Genomic DNA, 23,939 nt, shown 5'->3' with positions numbered 1-23,939 from the left:
AAAATTAACAAGAATATTCTTGACCATCATAAGCTTTTTCCAGGACTGGGATCACCTGTCTTTGAATCTTTCTAAGTTAGAATTTTAGATCGCAAATATTGTGTTTCTTTTGAAAAGGGTTGCTACCATGCTCCCTCTTCATTGATAAGTTGAAACAACCACTCGCTTAGCAAACACATACTTCTGACATCTAAATCATGGATTCCAAACACACCTTGATCCCTATAGGTTTGCAAAACACTTGCCATTTAAAAACCCTATACTTTCTTTTCTAGCCAACTTTGCAAGGAAAGCCTAGATTGGAAATTGTCAGTCTTCTTAACACCCCTCTAGTGATTAAAAAAAGAACATAATTTACGTGATGTTTGGTTCAGTCCTGGAACTAAAAATTAGTCACTAGACTAAAATCTTTAGTCTCTACTGTTTGGTTAGAGGGAGTAAAAGAGACCAAAAGTGTATCATATATAGAAATTTTGGTTAAGTGGTAGATGTGAAAGAAAGTTTTAGTCCCAATAAGTAACTCTGGAAGGGACTAATAGACTAATACAATTTTAATCCCCTTTAGCCTCTCATGTTTGGGTTTTTAGGGACTAAAGGAGATTAAAGTGGAGTGACTAATAGATTAGTCACCTAAACCAAATAGTGCCTGAATGGACTAAGCGTCCACCTAATGATGAGTGTTTTTCGTTTCCAAGTACTCAATTTTTTTTAACTCGATCTCCTACCCTTTGCGATCTATATTGTGCAATTTCTTATGGTGCATAGGAATACCCAATGTATTTAAAAGGATACATCCAAATAGCTGAGTATAATAATCTTCAAATACATTCGCTTGACAATAGGAAAACAGAGCACATTTATAAAAATTAATCTCTCAAGTGCTATTGAGAACACATATTCAGCAAAATTTGCATGTTCTTAGCGTGTTTAAAATTATGATCCACAAACACAATAGTATTATCATCATTCTGTAATTTTGTGCATCATCCATGTGGTGCAGTACTGGTGTACTGCCCCGTTGATCCATCCTCTTTTGCTCTAGAAATTAAGATGCCTAACACCACGATATTAAAGAAACAGGGTAAATCAACTTGTCTGATGATGATGCCGTATTGTGCGATATCATCATTTACTCTTAGAGGGTGTTTAGTTGGGCAAATAAAATTTTTTAGGTTTAATGCGAGAATAGTTGTCGGATTATCCAATATCATCCGGTATTAGTGCATGTGGGTTACTGTAGCACTTATGACTAATCATGGACTAATTAGGCTCAAAAGATTCGTCTCATGATTTCTCTCATAACTGTGCAATTAGTTTTTCATTTCATCTATGTTTAATGCTCTATTTAGGTGTCCAAAGATTCGATGTGATATTTTTGGGGGAAAATTTTTGTGAACTAAAGAGGGCCTTATAGCAACACTTCCAACTGTAACAAATTTGCTTATCATTACACCATTCAGCAGAAAACCTTTAATCTTCAAAGTCTGTCATACCAAACACCAGTTAATTAACCTTGGCAGAAACTTTGTCAAAATACAACTATAGAATAAAACCCGTTTAATTTTCTCATGTGCACCACATGATTTGTCTCTCGAAGGATAACCACAATCTCCAATATAATTCTACTAGTCATAAAAGTCATTTGATTTAGAGTCAATTTTACATTTGGGGGAGAACATTGGTTTAGTTAGAAAGGAAGATCTATAGTTGACTCTAAAGGGACAGGGGAAATAAAGTAATTTAGAGGTGTGTATGCATGCTGATTCTAGTGCTGGTATACGAACACTGTGGTGGATGGATGACTAATTGAAGGCCGTCCTAGAAGGCCTACATTAATTAATTAAAAAATCTACAAATTATTACATTAAGCAGAAGCAATAGAAATTCTCACAAGAATATGCAAAAGATAAAACCATTTGCTTCTGCTTAACAAATGTACGACCGAGATATTCCACCACATAATATATGGGTTTATGAAATTCAGTATTATTAAATCCTGGCTGTCTTTAGTTTGACATCATAATTACAGTTTTTTCACGACTTAATATTACCACACTTCACAATTAATCAATTTGGAGTCCTACTCAATATATATGTAGTGTCCATTATATTTTTACATGGTTTAATAAAATTCTAAAATATAGAACTAACAAATACCAAGTTGTACTAGGTTTCTAGTCTCAATTATAGTTTTTATGATTATTTAATTCTAAATTAGGTTTGAAGTCTCATTTCAGAATTAATAAAATTAAAAACCAATTGATAAATATTGGGTTTGATGTGAAAATAGTTGTCGGATTATCCGATAGGTTCAACTTGGCGACGTGGAGACGTTTACGTTTTAAGGCTTCTTATCAGCGATCGTCATCTTGCAAGCACTAGACCTGCATGTCTAGTGCTTATCAACCACGCTCTCACACAATCGACCTCACCATGAAGGTTTTGGTCATGCAAAAAATTGAATAAATGCAATATGTACTGTAGATAAAAGATTATTCTCACAGAATATTTAGTATTCTACAAACCGATCTAGCGGCAACACTGTAACGATAGAATATTCTAAGCAAAACCCACCCTAACTTGGCAAAGGGTACCAAATATAGAGATTTTAGGGTCAACAAAGGACCCCTGGATGGATCTCTATCGAACTCCAACATGATAAAGACTTACCACCCAAAAAACAGTGACACAACACTATAACAGATTATGGAAGCCCTACAAGATTCGGATGTAATTTTAACATGGACCCCAATCCATTAGAAAGGTGGCACTGTTAGCTTTCCATAGGTAGAACGTCAAAAAAGGAGTTCGTACGCAACCAGAGATGCAACATGCTCTTGTATCTCGAGGTTAGGAATGGTAATTTCCCCAATGGGGGCGGGGGGAAATTTAGGCCCGCGGGGATTCGGGGCCAGGGCCCTGGTTTGGACCGGGGGCAGGGACAGGGGAGGATTTACCCCCGCGGGTAACCCACGGTGCCCCAGGGAGCAATTATAGACTTTAATAAATCACCATAAAATGGAGCCCAAATACAACCCAAAAGCCCACCGTCCAAATAAAACCACAAAACCCTATCTTTTCTACCTCCTCCCTCATCTCTCTGTACGCATGGCAGCGGCAGCTCTACCCCAGCACAGCGAATTGGAGGCGGCGGCGGCGCTGCGACCCACGGATCGACGGATCCAGGGCGGCGGTGGTGCGACCCACAGACCCGGCACGGTGAGCTAGAGGCGGCAGCGGTGGTGCGGCAACCCGGACCTGGCGCGGCGACGGTGCTACTAGCGGCGGCGACCCGACCCTAGCCCCATCCCCGTCCCCGACTCCGGCCCTCCGCCGCCCGCACGTCAGCGCCCTTGTCTCCTTATATTAAATAAAAAATTGTTGATATTATATATGTCAAATGAACCGAGCAGTTGTGCAACAAATAGCATGTAATTCAACGTCTAAATTTTTGTGATGTATAAAACAAACATCATTGCTTCTCCTTGTATTACATAAAAACAAATTTAAATCAAATATTGTTTAACACTTTAATGCATAGGAAATGTTTATCACGGGATTTTTTAGTTGACAAATATACCATATACTTTTAAGAAAGTGAAATTACTTGGCATGTTTCCACTAGTCATATTTCCCGTTCATTATTACCTGGAGATGTTCACAAATTTATCTTGTAGTGACGCATTATTTGATGGATCAGCTAATTCAATTGATTTAGCTAAAACGATGGTGCCAACATAATATTGAACATATTATTCCGAAGACACCAAATTCTCATTCCTATTACAATGGATTTATTTCATATTATTATTAGTGATATCTGAGTGCACGAAGTCATAATCGATGAATTAATTAGTGCAGCATTGTGGTATGGCGATGAACACAAACTTTAGGCCCCCTTTGATTCAAATGAAATTAATAGGAATTTTAGATGATTTCATTTCTATAGGAATTTTTCCTACAAAGCCCTTTGAATCAAAAGAATGAACCCTATGAAATCCTATAAAATTCCTATGTAATGCCTCTTCCCATACAAGTTTTGGAGAAAATTTAACAAGAGGTAAAACATCATGGAAAAAATCGTTTGACTCTTTATCTCTCTTTAAATTCCTGTGTTTTTCCTGTGGTCCAATCAAACGATCATTCCTATATTTTTTCTGTGTTTTGCAATCCTTTGTTTTACACTTACATTCCTGTCAGAATCCTATGTTTTTCCTATTCCTTCATTTTTCCATTCCTTGATTCAAAGGGGCCCTTAGTGTTTTGGCATCGTTTTTGGTGTTCTAACTATGTTTCGCGTCAGGTTATGCTAGACTTGGAGTTCTAACTATGTTTCGTGGTCACGGTTGGACTTATATAATTCATATTTAAAGAAACTTTATAATTTGAATGTTTATGTTTTTATCTTTATAGTAAATTTCTATAAGTGTTTGTCTTGCTTCTAAATGAAAAGATAGTTTCAAATATATATGGTGTCTCTGATATATACAAAGTCTCTAATTTGAAAGTCCAGATCATTGGATTAACACGATGACTTTGTTTCATAGAATTTATCCAATAAGTACCTATAGGTTGTGCAACATAGGGTAGATTGACCTATGTAAAATTTAAGACCTCTACATACGTACGTAATGTGTTTGGAGGTACATATAAATGTTAGGTATTCTCTCTATTCATATTATAAGACATTTTGGTTTTGCATAGATTTATTTGTGTGCTAATAAATCTAGACATATATATAAACATATGAGCTTTTTTATCATCCTTAAAAATGTATCATATTTTTTAGTGTAAAAAGTGTATTACCTTAAGGTACTTGTAACTTAAGGTACCAAAAATTTATACTATAATTCTTGGTAGCCTAAGGTATTTTTAAAGAATGATAAAAAAGCCTCAAACATATATATTGATATACAAATGAATTTAGTTAAATATAGAAAGTCTTATAACGTGGAACGGAGAGAGTAAAAAAGAAGCGGTGCCTCTCCTTGCATATCTCACATATGACCTACCACACTAGCCGTAACATTAACAAAGTGCGCCTAGTTTGTTTGTGGCATGTTCCATGAAGTTTCCATCTGAGGTCTTCCTTTGCAACGACTGGACTCGGGGTCCTAAATTTCAACCGAGAACGGGCCAAGATCGACCCGAATCTGAGAGTGTTCTCATCATTCCAAATCCTTTTTTTCCCATCCGACAACGAGCCGTAGGTGGGACGTACTCGTTGACAAGCTCGCACGTACAGCACAGGGCACACCGCATTCTCCAACCTCCGCGTCACACCGGCGATTTTTCATCGCCCTGCGATTTGCGACGCCGCCGCTGCACCAACGCCCCGTGTGCGACGTTTTTCATAATTAATTCCCAAGTCTCCCAGCTCGTGCCTACGCTTTCGCTTCATCAGTTTCAATTCGCACATGCGCGCATATGGCTTGTTGGGTTGATCTTATCAACGGATGCATGCACTGCACAGAACAACAAATAGAACATTCGAATGGCACGCCTTTTTCCAAGACATCAAATTGACATTCTTTTTTGCCCATTAGCTTAGGCAGCTCTACTGATTAATTAATTGTCTCGTCTTTCCTTTGACGAGAAAATGCTAGTGTGGCACCGTAATTACTCTGCTGCTATGGCTTCCATGCAAGAGCGGGGAGACGAGACTCGTTGAATTGCATTAATTGGTGAGTTGGCGACCAGCGTTGGCAACAGAGCGGGTCAGGACCGGTTTGGTAAAAAATGGCACCGACTCTGATTTGGACCCCGCGGGTGAATGGCGAGGACGCAGCCGTGGCGATGGCCGGCATGGAGCCAAGAGGACGGCGGAAGGGACAGCCAGAGCCGTGGAGTTGAAGGGATGGTGGTGGAGTGGAACGAGGAGAGATGGGTGAACTAAGGTGCAGGCCAATGATGGACCCAGAAACAATGTTAGGAGACACTGATGTTTTGTTCGACCTTCGTCCAGACTACTTCAAGACATGGGTGGCAGATAGGATAAGAGGGGCTCTAGCCCACCTAGCATAAGTGACAGATCCGCCGTAGGTGCAGCGTTCATACGGATGCTGTAGCTACTAAGGTATTGTTTTATTGGACTTCAAATACAAAAATTTTAGCCTAAAATACTTCGGGGTCCTGTAGAGACAGATCTTTCCCGTGATCGGGCCGGTAGGGACGGGTCCCCGGCCGGTCCCGGCGGGGAAACTGCACCCTATTGCTGACTATGCACTGGTTGAAGAATGACGAGCTTGCTAGGTGTCGCGTTTCTCTGCGTCTTTCAGACATTTTATTTATGACACTCTCTCTCACTCATCCCTTCCAGAATCCAGATTGCTCGTGTATAAATAGCACCCATGATTTGGCTAAGATCGATCGTCCAAAGTAACACACTTAATTACCCTGTCCATTGCTTCTCTTCAATTTACTCCATAGCAAACTGTAGGACAAAGATACAATAAATGAGATCATCAGACGTCGCAATGCCGGTCACCATGGCGCCAATGAGCATGCCGGCGCTAGCTGTAATACTGTTTGCTCTACCTGTACTCGTCGCGTTGCTGCGGCGTCGACGTCCCCGGAGTAGGGATGACGGTGGCCGGCCGGGGCTACCGCCGGGGCCCGTGGGGCTGCCGGTGATCGGCAACATGCACCAGATGCTTGTGAACAAGCCGGTGTTCCGGTGGGTGCACCGGCTGCTCGAGGAGGCCGGCGGGGAGATCGTGTGCGTGCGCCTCGGCCCCGTCCATGTGGTCGCCGTCACGTCCCCGGAGATGGCCAGGGAGGTGCTGCGAAAGAACGACGCCGTGTTCGCCGACCGACCGACGACGTTCGCCGCCGAGTCGTTCAGCGTGGGCTACCGCAGCGTCAGCATCTCGCCGCACGGAGAGCAGTGGAGGAAGATGCGGCGGGTGCTGACCGCCGAGATCCTCTCCCCGGCCACCGAGCACCGCCTTCGCGGCGTGAGGGAGGAGGAGGCCGACCACCTCGTCCGGTACGTGCTTGCGCGGTGCGGCCGCGACGGCGCCGACGCCGTCGACGTGCGCCACGTCGCCAGGCACTTCTGCGGCAACGTCATCCGCCGGCTGGCCATAGGGCGGCGCCACTTCCGCGAGCCACCGCCGGCGGACGGCGGCCCCGGGCGCGACGAGGTGGAGCACGTGGACGCGCTCTTCGGCACGCTCAACTACCTCGACGCGTTCTGCGTCTCCGACTACTTCCCGGCGCTGGTCGGCCTCGACCTCGACGGCCACGAGAAGGTCATCAAGAACGTGATGAGGACGCTGAACCGGCTGCACGACCCCGTCGTCGAGGAAAGAGTGGAGGAGTGGCGGCTGCTGAGGAAAGCCGGCGAGCGGCGGGACGCCGCCGACTTCCTCGACGTGCTCGCGTCGCTCGTGGACGCGGCGGGGCGCCCGCTGCTCACCGTGGAAGAGATCAAGGCGCAGACCATCGTAAGTCATTTATTGCATGTTAATTATAGTTAATTAATACCCCTCCATATTTTTAATGTACGACACCATTGACTTTTAAGATTACGTTTAACCATTCATCTTATTTAAAATTTATATCCAAATATGCAAAATTATAATATATACTTAAAGTTCCTATAATAATAAATCATATTATAATAAAATAATTAATAATTATATAATTTTTTAATAAGATGAATGATCAAACGTGGACCTAAAAGCCAACGGCGTCACGAGAGTAACATGCATGCATTTTCTCGCGTGCCCGTTCCAGATGGAGTACCGAGTCGTGAATGCACTTCAACTTGACCAACTTGACCATTTATAAGAGGCACATGCCCATCTGATATATCCATAGTTAGTACCTTAATGCTGGCCCCCTCCAGTCAGATTTATGCTGGAATGCTAAATTTCATTCTCTCAACATAAAAATACATTTGATTAATTGCAGGGAGTATATCTCAGTTATTCACTTTTCCTATAGTTATTAGCTATTTAATTTGTAATCGTTCGGTTCAAAAATTTCAAAATAAAAGAATTTCTAATATTTAAAACTGGTATAAAAATATACGCATTTGTAGTATCTATCCCATCTAGCATCCTACCTTCGTTCATTTCTCATTTACTAAGCAGCAAAATAGTACTTTATTCCCAATCTTAATATATACTAAACAATCCAAAGTTTCTTACATTTTAGGACGGATGAACACGCTCGTCTTATCGTTTATGCTTATGTTTAAAAGTTAAAATTTGAATTTTAGATATTATTTTGGATTTTGTGGCTTTTTAATTGTAACTTATTTTCTAGCCTTGCTTTTACTACATCCATCCCAACATACGGTCCTTTTTAGCCATTCTAAATTATCCTAAAATATTTTTTTTGAGTAATGATTACATTAGAGTTTGTAATAACAATGAACAAGTGCATTGGAAATAGATAAAATATGAGATAACTATATTTGGAATTGATAAAGTGAAAGATATTTTAGTCTTTTAGCTTTTTATATTGGAGGTAATTTTTAGATGGAGGAAGTGATAGCTAAAAACACGTATATAAAAGTTTTATTAAAAAATATTTTTTTATTTATAAATATATCATTTCACTTCTTGTATTAAAAAAACCAAAAGATAACTTCCTTGGTATTTTTATGTGGCGGTCATCTAACGAAACTGCCTAACTTGCACACCGTATAACTTTTTTTCATTGTGCACAACGTATAATATTACTTCATATACAAACGGATACGTACCCAGCGATCGTACAAGAGTAGTACAAACTTGGACGATATTGGTGAAGTAAAGTAAGGTACAGGACTACAGGTGCTAGCAAGGAGGTGTTTGGGAGAAGGACTTATTTAATCCTTTATTCCATTAAATATTTGGACGCTTATTATAAATAATAAACATAGACTATTAATAAAATACATCCATAATCTTGGACTAATTCGCGAGATAAATCTATTGAGCCTAATTAATCCATGATTAGCCTATTTGATACTATAGTAAACATGCTCTAATTATGAATTAATTAGGCTTAAAAATTTTGTCTCGTGGATTACCACTCATTTATAAAATTAGTTTTTTTATTAGTCTATGTTTAATACTTCAAATTAATATCCAAACGTCCGATATAATATAGGACTAAAAAGTTTAGCCCCATCTAAACAACCGTGTAACATACTGTATTTTTCAAAAGATAGGCAGTAACTTCAGCCCTATGGAAGTGTGGGGTCTGATTACGTGTCTCTGTGGAGTCAACAGTCAACTTCTTTACCTTTTCGCCATGTTTGACAGCTTTTTTCAGCACTGTTCCTCACCTGCCTTGTACTTGGAGTACTTGTCGGTGAGTATATTTTGAATAGATTGACCGGGAATCGTCGCTTTTTTTTTTCCAATCTTTCATCCGTCTAATTCGTTGTTTCTGTTAACCTAGAGTTGCATAGCACTCTTCACAGCAACTTTACGTATATTTGCTTTGTAGACAGACGCATAACTGAAAACAAATGGGCGATTATGGTTTCAAATTAAGGGACTATTTGATGCTGATCTAGAATGCATGAAATGCTTTGTAGCCAGTAATTCTCCATAAAATTTGATTTCAGATATTACTTATTTTCTCATATAATTAGTCACATATAGGTTTGACTAAAAGTCTCATTGAGTTTAGAAGTACAATGCATTCCTATGTTAACTAGATCGCGTAAAATTTATTTATTGTTCCCGGACACGTGTAGGGGTACACATACGTGCACACTATAAATAATTATAACCTTTGGTCTGGTCTAATTTAACAAAATAATATAAATATCGTGTTTATTATAAACTTATTTTATTCAATTAAAGTGAAGTCGATAAGAAATTACCCACATAATGGACTGCAATCATCCTCCAACATACTTAGGGGTGATTGTATTTGTAAGCAGAAAATAGTTTGTGGATAAAAGTTTAATATACGTATTCTTAGCGATCTAAAATCAAGGCTGGAAAATAAACTACGATGAAAAAATTCTCAAAGTCAACTTTAAATTTAAGGTTAAAAATTCAAATTTTGACTTACAAACATAATCAGAAGGAAAAAATTGAGGCCAAAGGATTTTTCAATGTTCAATGTATGAGTTTCTGCATTATCTTAAAGAAAAGGTTGAGTAGCATGTATAATTTCAGCCGGCAGAATATAACAAGCAAACTAATTGCCAAATCGCTAGGATATAATGATCGCCACGGTGGACAACCCATCGAACGCGGTGGAGTGGGCGCTGGCGGAGATGATGAACAAACCGGAGGTGATGCGGAAGGCCATGGAGGAGCTCGACGCGGTGGTGGGCCGCGACCGGTTGGTGCAGGAGCGCGACGTCCGCGACCTCAACTACCTCAAGGCGTGCATCCGCGAGGCGTTCCGCCTGCACCCCTACCACCCCTTCAACCCGCCGCGCGTCGCCATGGCCGACACCACCATCGCCGGCTACTCCGTGCCCAGGGGCAGCCAGGTCATCCTCAGCCGCGTCGGGCTTGGCCGGAACCCCAGGGTGTGGGACAACCCGCTCGAGTTCCGCCCGGAGCGGCACCTGTCGCCGCCGCCGTCGACAGAGGCCGCGGCGCTCACGGAGCCGGAGCTGCGGTTCATCTCGTTCAGCACCGGGAGGCGGGGCTGCCCCGGGGTGTCGCTGGGCACGCTGATCACCGTGATGCTGTTCGCGAGGCTGCTGCAGGGGTTCGAGTGGAGCAAGCCCCGCGGCGTGGAGAGCGTCGCGCTGCGGGAGGCCGCCGCGAGCCTGGTGCTGGCCCAGCCGCTGCTCCTGCACGCGAAGCCGCGGTTGGCTGCTCGTCTCTACGGCGCCATGGCCATGTAGCTAGTTACCCTAGCTATGACTGGCTAATCCACGAGAGGTTAACGTTTTTTTTTTTTTGGTATGGAATAAGTCATGTTCACAGTGTAGCAGCTGTGTCGTATCGTGCCGTATTTGCCTCCAGTAGACGTATACTGAACTGCTGTATGTTCAAGCAGCAGTAAATAAAACTGTGTACTGTACAGTTACAGTAATACAGATGCTACGGTTTGTTATCGTTACGCTGGTATTCAAATCATTGCTACAATGTTGAACGCATAGTGAGCATTATCGTTTCGCTTTTTATAAACATAAGCAACATAACTTTTAAACGATTAAAAATAATTTATTAATAAAACTTTTATATACGTGCTCTTAGCAATCCAAAAATAAATGCCGGAATAAATTAAGATAAAAGTTTCTAAAATTAACTCTAAATTTAAGTTTTAAAAATTAAAATTTAACTTATAAACATAAGCATAAAAAAAATGAACGTGTTCCTCTCTCATGGATTGCTTCATATATATGTTTGTCAAAGAAAAAAAAACTCAAGGACTACTCGCATGGAATTTAGCTCGAGCTTGTTGGGTTATTTGATCCAAAGTTAATTTCTAATGAGTAAAGTGCACCAGCGGTCTCTAAACTTGTGTGCATATGTCATCTAGGTCCCTAAACTCTCAAAATGTATTTTTAGGTCCATGAACTTGTCAACGGGTGTCATATAGGTCCAATCGGGCTCTGGCCCGCCTCATCCACTGACGTGGCATGCTACGGTGGCGCCTACGTGTTGGTGGGGTCATGTGGGTCCCACATGTCAGTATCTCGCTCTCCTCCTTATTTTTTCTCTCCCTTCTCGTAGGCGTCACCGTGGCATGCCACGTCAGCGGATGGAGTGGGTCGGAGCCCGGTTGGACCTATATAACACCCCCGGACAAGTTCGAGGACCCAAAAATACATTTTGAGAGTTCAGGAACCTAGATGACACATGCACACAAGTTTAGGGACCACTGGTGCACTTTACTCATTTCTAATCTTAGCCTAACATTTATCACCTCTGCTAATGCGGAATTAATTTGATCTACTGACTTGGTCGAGAAGCCATCGCGATTGAATTGATCCTCCTGCTCTGTTTTCTTCTATCCTTTTCTCTGATCTTTCTGGCAGCTTGATGTGGGCATTGATGACCTTCGTCTCCAGTGAGATTAGATCGCCGGTGATCACTTCTAAATCTACAACCTTCTTTTGAGATCACGTCACGACCCCATTACAGTGCCTAATTGATTGGACAACTAGGGCTTTGGTTTTAGAACATAGAACTCCGGCGTCCCCTCCTCCTCTATCCCTCTATTTATATGGCATTGGTGGGGCTCGGGGTAATCTCGAATTTAGTAGGGAGTTTCGATTCTACCTATCACCGAACAAACTCCTATTCTATCTCTTCTTTTCTTGTCAGAGTAGGACACGAATTTCTTGTTTGAGTAGGAGTAGGACGCGGTGGAAAATGGATTCTGAATTTCTTAAACCGGTCACTACCTCTAATTTCTTTTATCCAGTGTCTAACTGAATAAATCAACCGACAGACCTCAGTTCCAACATAAAGCAAATCATGCTTGAGCTTAAACTAAGGCTGGTAACTCCTACACTATTAAGCTCCAATACATCGGTGGAGACTGAGTAGTTAGGATTTTTTTTATATTTTAGGCGTCTTATAGACATATTTTATAAATAGACTCTATAAGAACAAAATAGACCCCTACGACAGCGGCAGGGTTGTTGGTTCAAGGTTGAATATCTCGGCTCAAATAAGCTCCCACCGACATCTGACTTGGGCACCGACCTCTTCCACCTACGCACAACTTCTGACTGCTTTGTCAATTAATTTTAAGGAAAACTAAAAAACTTGATTGTTTTGATTTTATTAGTTGAGAGAAAAAAATATTTCCTGGCATCATGATTTGGATTGACAGATGCTAGGTAAAAGATTATACGTTTTGTGTAGTACTGATAGACGTCATTGTTCAGTCACTTGGAGACTTGAGTTAACATAAACACATTACACATGGTGGTTGTACTTGCACCGTCCATGTATCATCCAACTCATATGGAACATTTGGGTTGATACGTTTCCATATTTTTGTCTTCACATCTTGATACTTAACCCTAAGTTAAATACTCGATTGATTTAAATAAAACATTAAAGGTAAATAAATTACATTCACCGCATGTTTTCTTTAAGCATGGTTAACTCTAAATATTATTACTGCAAACGTACTAATGTTTCAACATACATTTTGTAGAATTACTACATTATATCATATAAGATTATTAGCATATAAAGTGTTGATATTTTTGTAGACAAATTTTACTATATGACACTCAAAATTTGTGTGATTTGCTGCTAGACATCGTAAAAACAAGCCACGATTGAAGGGCACCTTTAAAAAGTAATAATTTGCTAGAGGACACTGCAAGCATTATTTTATTATTTTTAGCCCATTTGGAGAAAGAATTTCTTCAAAAAGATGAGAACACCCCTCGGAACACAAGCTTCCAACCTATTGTTGGAGTGAAGATGGAATATCATACATGGTATTAAAGTACTTGGAGTAATGGCATATTGATAGTTGCATAATATGTAAAAGTATGGATTTATTATTTTTTTTTTTTGAAATTTTGGGAAAAATGGAAAGTTCTAAGAAAAATTGAAAACTTGGAAAAGAACCCCTGGCTGTCGCTCTAGGGTTTTGAAGGGGATCAAGAGATATGTGGACTACTTTGACCAAACCAAGGCACAAGTAATATCTAGTGACATTAATTGGGAAATTCATCATTTCATCATGATTTCCCTCTCCAATTGGACCGAAAATAATAAAATAACTATTGTAGTATCTCTAACAAATTATCGGCTTTTGAAGGTGTCCTACAGCCATGACACATTTTTTTCAATGTCCACTAGCAAATTGAACGAACTTACTATTCGTGATGTGAATTTTGTGTAATCTGCGCCAACTCCTTAATCAGGAGAGATTTAAGGGAGGGTGATCTGCTCCTCCCAGAGCGATTCACGCGTATTTTATATTGGTGTGTTCGTTTCTGTGGTCATCCACGTCTTCTTTTTTTGGTGCCTGCTTCTGCCCCGTGGGCCTTGCCCTATGGTCCTTCACGTTCTTGCGGCACGTTGGCATGCGACATCAGGAGAGAGGCAACCCTTTTGCCTCCTGATTTTTTGGCTTTCAGCTGGGTGGACAACCTGCTATGGTGGGGCCCTATTAGCTTGCTGGGCGGTAGACTATATGGCTCATTTTTCTACACCTGTTGCATTCATCTGCTGTTGCGTATAGTTTTATGGTGCACCGGGACCATGTACATGTATTTCTCCTGCTCCCCTGCTGTACATGTTGGTCCCATGGCTGTACCAGTTAGCAAATTGAAGATAGACAACGCCCTCCACACCTGCTTGAGACGGTGTGCATTGCGAGGAAGCCATAAATGTGACCGATGGTTTTTCCCCTCTGTTTTTTCTGCTTCTTCTCTAGGCTAATCCCCTTTTCTCCTTTTGTTGGTTCGTTCTTGCTTTGCTGCTCATGGCGCTTCTGAGGTAGGCGATCTTTTGCCGTGCAACCTTCGTGGTGCTCGCCTGCTCTTAGTTCTGTCATTCATCTTGTGGCGACCCTGCCGATGTTTCTGCCCTTGGCCATGCTTGCGCGTAAAATTTCTTTGCTCATTTCTCAGCCAAGGTCAGCCCTACATTTTCTTTCTGCTTGTGGCCGATGGGTTCTTGTGGTCAATGAATGTATGTGTCGATGAATCTTACGCGTACTTCTTTCCATCAGTTTGAGGATTTTGGAGTTTTTCGTGCAGGGAAACTTCTTAGGCAGGGGCTGCTGCTGTTCTTTCTGTCGTTTCGCTCTCTTCCTTCTTCCGGGTCCTGCTACATCGACGTCCTCAGCTTCTCGGCTGTCTACGCTCCCGTCACCGTAGACGCAAGGTGGTGTTTCGTTCTCGCCCATGCTATTCTTTGTTTGTTTACGGTATTTTTTGCCTGTGTGCACCTCTTTATTACTTTCTTTACTGCGTGTTGTTTGGTGCGGGAAGGAGGGAGTGAGTCGTTAGCACTAACGGCATATGGGCATAGCTATTGGCTTTTTCTTGTGGGTGAAAAGTACAGGGATAGGGGAAAAAGCTTCTGTCGCGCTTTTTTTGTCCTCATAGAGCTGCCTCATATGCTCTCTGTTTGCACCTCCTTCTTATGCCTCACCCCCCTTTCACCTTCTTTGGGCTAATGCCTCTCTTAGAGTATTTAGGGGTAGTTTGCCTGCTATTTTAAAACTCTCTCTGTAATGCGCGCTGTTGTTGCTAGGATGACCGTCGTTGGGGTTTCCTTTGTTTCATTGTTGAATGCTGTTGCCTCTCATTGTCGGTTGCCCATGGTGTCCTACCTCTGGGAGCTGGATGGTGATGGTATGCTGCTAGTTGGTGTAGAGCGTGTCCTTCCACCCGAAGACCCTGCCAAAAGTTCAGTTAGGTGATTTTTTGGGGTGGCTGTGACAGATCCGCTGATTGTTTCCCATGAAATGGTTGCTTAGCATGCTGTTAGGTTCCTCCAAGTGAAGTACACTTTTACCGTTCATGATTACAACTTCCATATGTTCTTTCCTATAGAAAGGTCGCCTCCTCTATAGTGGATGCTGCCCTCACAGCAGCTGCATGTCTTGGTAGGTTTTAGGCGCATTATGGGGCGTTGGATCTGCCATGTGAGAGTGTGGTCACATAGTGCAGATCTGATTGGTTCACTTTTCTTAGGGAGGAACACTTCTTTTATACCACGTGCGGGCTTTAGATGGGGAGTGGCCTTATCTGTGGTTTGTAGTAAGGAGCCAGGTTGTACTTTTAACTTGCCTGTATTTCAGTCAGTTGTTTATGGTCTACCCATTCTTGCTAATGTATTTTCGTTCCATACTTTCTCGCTTTTGTTTTTTTCCTGCTTACATTCAAGCTATCTTCTCTATTGTATGGCTTAGTATATTTGCTGGGCACATGATCCTATAGATCGCTATGTTTTGTGATTTATGATTGGCGGCCAATGTCAACTCATGTTGCATTACGTGTTCAGCGCGCTTGTGAAAGCCGATTAAGACGTCATGCCTCAATAGGACAGGGTCTGTTCTTCTAGGCGTTCCTATTGTACGATGGGTTTGCAATTATGGGTGAACAGTTTAAAAGGTCAATTTGCTCTCTAGGCTACTTGTAGGCCCCCATTTTTTCTGTCGTAGGCCCTTGCGGCCATCCAATGCCTCTGCAAGTTTTGCTCCGACCGCGCTTCCATATAGTCCCCACGATTGTTCCAGTGTTGCTGCAGAGCCAACGCAGAAAACACCATCTGATAGTGATTTGATGATAATGAACAGTAAAAGTAAGTTTATTTCAAAAAGTATGTCATGTAACACTATTTTCAAAAGCAAGCCAAAATTGTGCTCTTATAGCGTTCTAAGTTTTTGTCAGCATGCGTAGGGGAAAGGTCATTGCTAGATATACCACGGAGTGCTGCTGCAGTCAATAGAGAGAGACATCGTATGAAGAGATTCAGTGATGGACCAAGCTGTTATATCAAAGATGTTCTTAGCGGTATGCTTTATTTGGGTTTTATTACCTTGGTTTTGTCTTCCATGCACCCTAGAGGAAAAAAAAATACGCTAATTTATCGTGGCCTGCTTATCTTGCACTAGTTTTTCATCCACGTAGGTGCCATGCCCTTGGCTGATGCCATCTTACCTTTGCCTAAGGACTATATTGCATCCTTGAAAGGTTTGTTCAGTCGCTTACTATGGACGATTTTGTAATCTTTCCTGCTATCCATGTTCTCATGGTGGCAGCTGTGCAGCTCTGTACCCTTATCGATCTTACTATGGTGGTCCCTCTCATGAATGCCCGTACTGTGGTGCGGTCTTTTGGTACCAAAAAAGGGTAAAAAAGGGGTCAATTGTTTCGCAGCAAAAAATTGTGTACAACCTATGCTGTAGAGGTTGTAAGATTAGCATGCCTGAGTTGAGGCATCCACCTCCTTTGCTGGCTAATCTCACAAGATTTGATGGTGGTGCGTGATCAAAATGATTCTTACGACAAATCCGATCCTATAACTCATTCTTTGCTTTTACTTCCCTAGGGGCTAATATTGATAAGACGATAAATAGTGGAACTATGCCTTGTGTATTGAAAATTAATGGTGTGGTGCACCATCCTATTGGCAGTCTGCTGCCACGACAGGGTGCCCCTCCTAAATTTGCGCAGCTTTATATATATGACACTGAAAATGAAACAATAAATAGATTGAACATTTTTGAGAGGGACAACCCTTCTAATGTACCAGACCCACAAATTGTTGCTGTCCTTGGTTCCATGCTTGATGAGCACAACGATTTAGTTAAAGCATTCTGCTTTGCTAGAGATCGACTAAAGGATCACGGTGATCAAAAGGTTGCACTTAGATTGCTTGGTTGTGATTCAAGAGATGAGATCGGTATAATTTGCCAACAAGTGGTGAGATTGCTGGCATAGTGGTTGGAGACTATTCAGCCGACGAATATACGTGTGTTGTGATGGTTCAGTCTTCCGATGCTAGGCTACCACGTGTCTCTGCATTGCACCCATCATACATGGCTCTTCAGTACCCTCTGCTTTTTCCTTATGGTGAACGAGGGTACCATTTAGGTATGAAGCACATTGACTTTGCTAGCCTCGCTGCTACGTCCAGACAATATGTTACAATGCTTGAGTACTATCGATATCATCTCCATTATCGACTGAACAAACCAAATCTATATACTTGTTGTGGTCATCATAGTGATTCTTTATGTGTTGATTCATACTCAACTGTTGAGTCCTGAAGGCTTAAGTTCATTTCTGATAATCAGCCTAGCCTCCGTTCTGAGTCTGTACAAGGAATAGCCAATGCGATACATCATGGCCTTGAGTCTGGAGATTCTGTGGGACAACGATATGTGCTTCCCTCCAGTCTGCATGGTCTAGAATTATCAGGATGCAATGGCTATTTGCCGCGTTTTTAGGGCTCCCGATCTTTTTGTCACCTTTACATGTAACTCCAATTGGCAACAAATATATGATGCCCTATTGTTTGAGCCAGGTCAGGTGCCGAGCAATCGTTCCGATATGACTGTGAGAGTATTTAACATGAAAGTAAATGAGTTCATTGTAGATATTAGAGAAGGAAAAACTTTTGGTCCGGTCCTTGCTGGTAGGATATTTACCTGCTCTATTAGTTTTGGTTTGTGTAGTGTGTTCCCTAACATTGGTTCTGTTTACATGTAATGCTCTATACAATTGAGTTCCTCCCCCATATTCATTGTTTAGTTTGGCTTGCTGCTGGAAATACTGAGTTTAGTGCTACCATTGTCGATGGTTTTATTTCTACTGAAATACCTGATGTGTTAACTGATCCTTTAGGCTATGCTTTGGTTGACAAATTTATGATTCATGGCACTTGTGGCAATCAGAACAAAGCATGCCCATGTATGAAAAAAGGGGAATGCTCTAAGCATTTGCCTAAATTTTTCCAGGAAGAAACTACCATGGATGAATTTGGATTTACTGTCTACAGACGCAGAAATAATGGTTGATATATTCTTAAAAACGGTACTAAGCTTCATAACAGATGGGTTGTTCCCTACAACCTACAACTTCTGAAAAATACCAGGTTCACATTAATGTAGAATGGTGCAACAAATCTAATATGATCAAGTACATGCTTAAATATGTCACAAAAGGGGCTGATAAAACTAAAGCATTCTTTGAAATTTCTGGAAATGCACCAAACAAACCATCTGGAGACTGTGCTGAATATATCGATGCAAGATTTCTATATACGTGTGAATCTCATTGGCAGGCTTTTGGATTTAATATACACTATAGAATGTCTTCTGTAGAACGTCTAGCTATGGACTTACCAAACATGAACTTTGTTCGATACAAACAAGGATCTGATTTGCAACCCTTGCTATCTAGCCCTGCAGCTAGGAAAACAATGTTGACAGAGTGGTTTGAGGCTAACAAAAAACATAGCATTGCACGAACACTTACTTACTGCAATTTCCCAACACAATGGACATGGGACAGCAACTCACGTAGCTGGCGTCCTAGAACACAGTGCGAAAAAATAGGCAGGATGTACTATGTGAGTCCATTGAGTGGTGAGCTTTATTATTTGCGAGTTCTATTAATGATCGTAAAAGGTGCGATGTCTTTTGTTGATATTAGAACCTATGATGGAGTTGTTTGTCCAACCTTTAGGCAAGCCTGCGAAGCAAGAGGGCTCCTTGAAAGCGATAATGAATGGCACTTGCTATTTGATGAGGCAATAGTCTATGCATCATCAGGTCAACTAAGGTAGCTGTTTGTTACTATTGTGATGTTTCGCTCTGTTGGAAATATCCGGTCCCTCTTTGATAAATATTGATTGTATTTTATAGATGATATTCAGTGACGTGTTAGGATAGTTTTGTCAAATCCTTCTTATATAATACCTCATGATAGACTCATTTCCTTATTAATGAAAGAGTTATGTATAGTGTTTTCAGACAGTAGTGGTAGTATACACGACTATGACTTACCATATCCAGCAATTTATTCAGATGACTTTGTAGGAAATAGAATGGTTGAGGAAGAGCTTGCTCTTAAGTCTTAATGTTGCCACCCTTGCTGCAGAAGTAGACTTGAATATACCTAGGTTGAATACTGATCAAAAAAAGTTTTTGACACGATCATGCAACGAGTAAATGATAACAGACCTAGCTTTTCCTTTGTTTATGGCCATGGGGGTACATGAAAGACATTTCTATGGAATACATTGATTTCTAAAATAAGATCTGAGAAAAAAATTGCTTTGGTTGTTGCCTCATCAGGAGTTGCCTCTCTTCTTCTGCCTAGAGGCCGCACTGCTCATTGTAGGTTCAAAATTCCGATTGATATAGACGAAAACAACATTTGGACAATTAAAAGAGGAACCATAATTGCTGACCTTATCTAGAAAACATCTCTCATAATATGGGATGAGGCCCCCATGACTCATAAGAGATGCTTTGAGGCTTTAGATCGAACCTTACGTGATTTGCTTTCTAAACAAGCACCTTCTAATAGCATAGTTCCATTTGGTGGTAAGGTCATTGTTCTTGGAGGTGATTTTCGACAAATATTACCAGTTGTAAGAAAAGGTTCGCGTGCCTCTATAGTTGATGCATCCATTACGAATTCTCCTCTTTGGTGCCATGTTATTCTTCTTAGACTGACAATGAATATGAGGCTTCTTCATGGTGACTTTGCTGAGCAAGGTCATTTAGATCTTCAGGACTTTGCTGATTGGGTCCTAGACCTTGGTGATGGTAGGTTGCCTGTAACAAAAAAAATTGATGAATCAGAACCAACATGGGTAGACATCCCTAATGATCTACTGATCAAAACATCCGGTGACAAAATAAAGGCCACAATAGATGAGGTATTTCCACACTTCACAAATCACTATAGAGATCATTGCTACCTTGCATGTCGAGCTGTTGTTTGTCCAAATAACTCGACAGTCGATTAGACAAATGATTGTGTTGTTGACATGATACCTAGCGAGCCAAGAAAATATCTTAGTTGTGATACAATTTCAACGTCGAGCGAGCACCTACCTGACTTTGATATCCTTTACCCCTTGAATTTTTAAATTCTATTAACGTCAACAACTTCCCATCCCATAAACTTGTGCTGAAAAAGGTGTGGCGATTATGCTACCGCGAAAATTGAATCAACCCAAGGGTTTATGCAATGGCACGAAATTATTGGTTAATTCGCTTGGTCAGAGGCGGTTAGAGTGTGTAATTTTAACTGGATCAAATATTGGCGAGACAATATTCATCCCACTAATCGCACTTACACCACAAGCCCTAAGTGGCCTTTCACACTTTAGAGAAGACAATTCCATGTTCATATATGCTATGCAATGACAATTAGCAAGAGTCAAGGACAGACGCTTTCACGAGTTGGCGTGTACTTAAAAACCTGTTTTTACACATGGGCAACTATATGTTGTCGTTTCTAGATTGACATCCAGAGAATGTCTTAGAATCCTAATAGAGGATGAAGTGTGTTGTTCAAAAACAATAAACGTGGTTTACGAAGAAGTGCTACCGGCTGTCAGATCCATGGTACATTCTGTTGTTTAGTTTTTTACATAATAAACATTTACATTTCCACAATGCCATCCTGAAGGCTAATATGCTGTGCCTTTACAACTGCACGATGTTGGTGCATAACTACCGCTCATAGCTACAATGTTTGGTGCTGTTGTGCTGTGTTAATTTTTCCTTCTTTGTTGTGCATGTGTTGTCCTTTTGTGCGACTATTCAGCCGCCTATTGACGTGCGGTTTCGCCTACTCTACCATTTTAGCAGTGTTCTAACTCTTGAAACTAATTCTTTTCTCGCCTTTACAGATGGGGGAAGTGCATATTCCTATGCTTGAGCTAGGTGGTGGGAATCCCACTCTCTGCATACAGCATACGCATATCATGGTTGTGGGAATACCGTGACCAAAACAATGTGAGTACCTTGCACTATATTGGCCTAGTTCTGGTCGATCAAAAGGTTATTTCTTCCGGTCCTTTGTGTACTATACATCCCATAAAAAACATGATTTCCTCAGCTAACATTACTGTTTGATCAGGGATCCGGTATCGCTGCTATGATTTATCCTTCATGGGACAAAGAAATTTGGGCATCTGATCAATGAAGGGAAAGTGTACTTGCTTACCTACTACCACATGAAACCCTGCACCAAACACTACCAGCCAATTGATAACAAGATGGTGATTAATTTCACTAGATGGACTACTGTGGAAGAATGTGTCATTGTGCCAGATGGCTTTGCCCAGTATGCTTACTCCCTCACTCCTTATCGTGAACTACACTCCCATGTGGATAGAAAAGATTCCTTCACAAGTGCAGTAGTTATACATATAAAATTAGTTACATATTATATTGGTGGTTTTTGTGATCCTAACATAGATTTTCCTTCTTGATGTCAACATGACAGATACTATTGGAGTCATCACTGAAATTACATCTGTTACAACTGTCCAGATGCGCATCAAGGACGGTGATAGCTTGAAAAGGAACGTCTACATCTGCAACACTGAGTTAGATCTCTCCCCTAATTTTTTGCTATACATATTATTAGCTGATTTGCTGAAGTTCTCTAACACCTTTGGAATCTTATATCGCCCATGTCTAACAACTGCCACCATAATATGTGCTTTAGCACTAGCATATTAGTTTACTATGACAACTCTCTTTATCCCATTACATCACTATTTTGTACTTTACACACTAACAACTCACCATACCACAATTACTTTGTCATTTGTATACACACACAACATAGCAATGAGACAACGAATATTGCTTTATGGGGAGAAAGGGCTACAAGCTTTCCTGAAGAGAAGGTTCTCAGTTCTCACAAGGAGAAGCCACAGATAGTTATCTTTGTTGGTGCACTTGTTAGAGGACATGGAGGTACATACTAGCCACTTTGCATGCATTTTGTTCTACACTCAGTTGTTGTCATGATGTAAAACATTATTGTTCCAAGAAATGTTTCTGTTGGTAACTCAGTTTGCAAATGGTACATAAATATTGACACACCAGAGGTCAAATCCTTGGCTATTAGGTTTGTGCTCTCTACTTCGCCACTAGCAAGTATTCTTTTACCTTCCTTTATATTTATAGTATTTATAGCTGACATAAACACTTTTATGTAGTGTTGAAGGAAGTTATGAGCCAATCAAATGGCTTGATCTACCGGTTGGACCTGTTGTTCAGAACAATGGTGAACAAAAGACAATTACTAAAATTAGAGAGTTTCACCCTTTTAAGTTCAGCATAAGCCTTTTATATCCAGTTAATGATATTGAACTCAACATTATGTGATGAGTTGTATTAACTGTCACCATTCCATGTAAGCAGAAACATGAGTTCTTGGTTACTGTGGTCATAAAAAAACTTAACATGGAATATTCCTAGTGGTATACTGCCTGTGATATATGCAAGAAGACTGCAAAGCCATATGGAAATTCATATAGATGTGGAAACAAGACATGCCCACCGGTTGTTTCAGCTTCACCTAGGTCAGTCATAGTAAAGTTAATAAAACCACACAATATAGACATACATTGATATATCAAACATAATGTCAGAGTGCATTTTTTCAGGTTCAAACTCAGTCTGCTAGCAGGTGATCATACAGCTGACACTACATTCATTGTTTTTGGTCGTTTGGCTCAAAGGCTCATTTGTCGTTCAGTTGAGGCACTGGTTGTTGAAAATCCTGCTAGCAACGACCACATACCAAAAAAGATCACCGATCTTCTTGAAAAAGAATTTGTTTGGAATGTGAGCTTTACAGAGAACATGGCTTCTACCAGAATTGTATCTTTCCAGGTAAACAGGGTTATCCAAGGAGATCAGAGTAGTTCCCTTGCCCTTTTACAATCTCCATCTGGATCCCAAGCATATTCGATGGCACCTTCCATAGCTCTGTCCCTAGTTCCATCTCAAGATCTCTTCATTGGACAGTCAACCCAAACAGGAACTCCATCGATAGGATTTAGTGATGGTCAGCTAGCCCTGGTTAGTCCGTCCAATACTATACAAAAGCATATTAATATAGATGATGAATGTGCATCGAAGATCCATGGACAGGATATTGCTGACAATGAAGATTATGATCAGGTGAGTGCATTCTATGCCTGGCTCTCTAACACATATATCCTCACATGAATTTCTGAACTTAATTGTGTACTAAAATCCCTGTCCAGGACCAGCCAGGGTACAAAAAGACAATGTTGATTACATAACCGTCGTTCTTAGAAACAACTGAAAATAACACTCATTCTAACGAAAATGCAGCGGAAAGAAAGGGTAGACTAGCTCCAGCGGATATGGCTCCAGTCCACAGGCAAAGCTTCGACGGTAGACCAGCTCACTCCTGAGAGTCTCCTCCATCGGATTCAACTTCTAGCTCTCGAGGGGGAAATTGGGCAAGACTGAGTACAAACCACCATACTCAACAAGTAACACGGGAAAAGAGAGTAATAAAT

At 41.0% G+C, this 23,939-nt stretch overlaps 3 protein-coding genes across 3 annotated transcripts; all 3 read left to right on the top strand.

Moving 5' to 3' along the window:
- The first annotated feature begins 6,336 nt into the window (after nucleotides 1–6,336).
- LOC102721537 (tyrosine N-monooxygenase-like) lies at nucleotides 6,337–11,065 on the top strand. Its single transcript, XM_040522435.1, has 2 exons — nucleotides 6,337–7,448; nucleotides 10,172–11,065. The coding sequence occupies exons 1-2, from the start codon at nucleotides 6,456–6,458 to the stop codon at nucleotides 10,814–10,816; spliced, it is 1,638 nt and encodes a 545-aa protein (XP_040378369.1). The 5' UTR covers nucleotides 6,337–6,455; the 3' UTR covers nucleotides 10,817–11,065.
- A 3,265-nt stretch (nucleotides 11,066–14,330) lies between these two features.
- Nucleotides 14,331–23,619, top strand: LOC102720971 (replication protein A 70 kDa DNA-binding subunit-like). The gene is given in 12 exon segments (XM_015835112.1): nucleotides 14,331–14,529; nucleotides 14,654–14,780; nucleotides 21,279–21,338; nucleotides 21,340–21,429; nucleotides 21,509–21,547; nucleotides 21,549–21,783; nucleotides 21,878–21,980; nucleotides 22,226–22,354; nucleotides 22,430–22,510; nucleotides 22,602–22,720; nucleotides 22,805–22,967; nucleotides 23,052–23,619. Coding segments are annotated over 10 exon segments (1,587 nt in total). The 5' UTR covers nucleotides 14,331–14,529; nucleotides 14,654–14,780.
- LOC107303779 lies at nucleotides 19,866–20,387 on the top strand. The gene has a single exon (XM_015834466.1). It carries the CDS (start codon nucleotides 19,866–19,868, stop codon nucleotides 20,385–20,387), a length of 522 nt encoding a protein of 173 aa, XP_015689952.1.
- Nucleotides 23,620–23,939: the final 320 nt, after the last annotated feature.

Source organism: Oryza brachyantha, chromosome 3 (genome assembly GCF_000231095.2).
Source record: "Oryza brachyantha chromosome 3, ObraRS2, whole genome shotgun sequence".
In the NCBI taxonomy this organism is placed as follows: Eukaryota; Viridiplantae; Streptophyta; class Magnoliopsida; order Poales; family Poaceae; genus Oryza; species Oryza brachyantha.
This window is presented reverse-complemented; position numbering and strand designations above follow the sequence as displayed.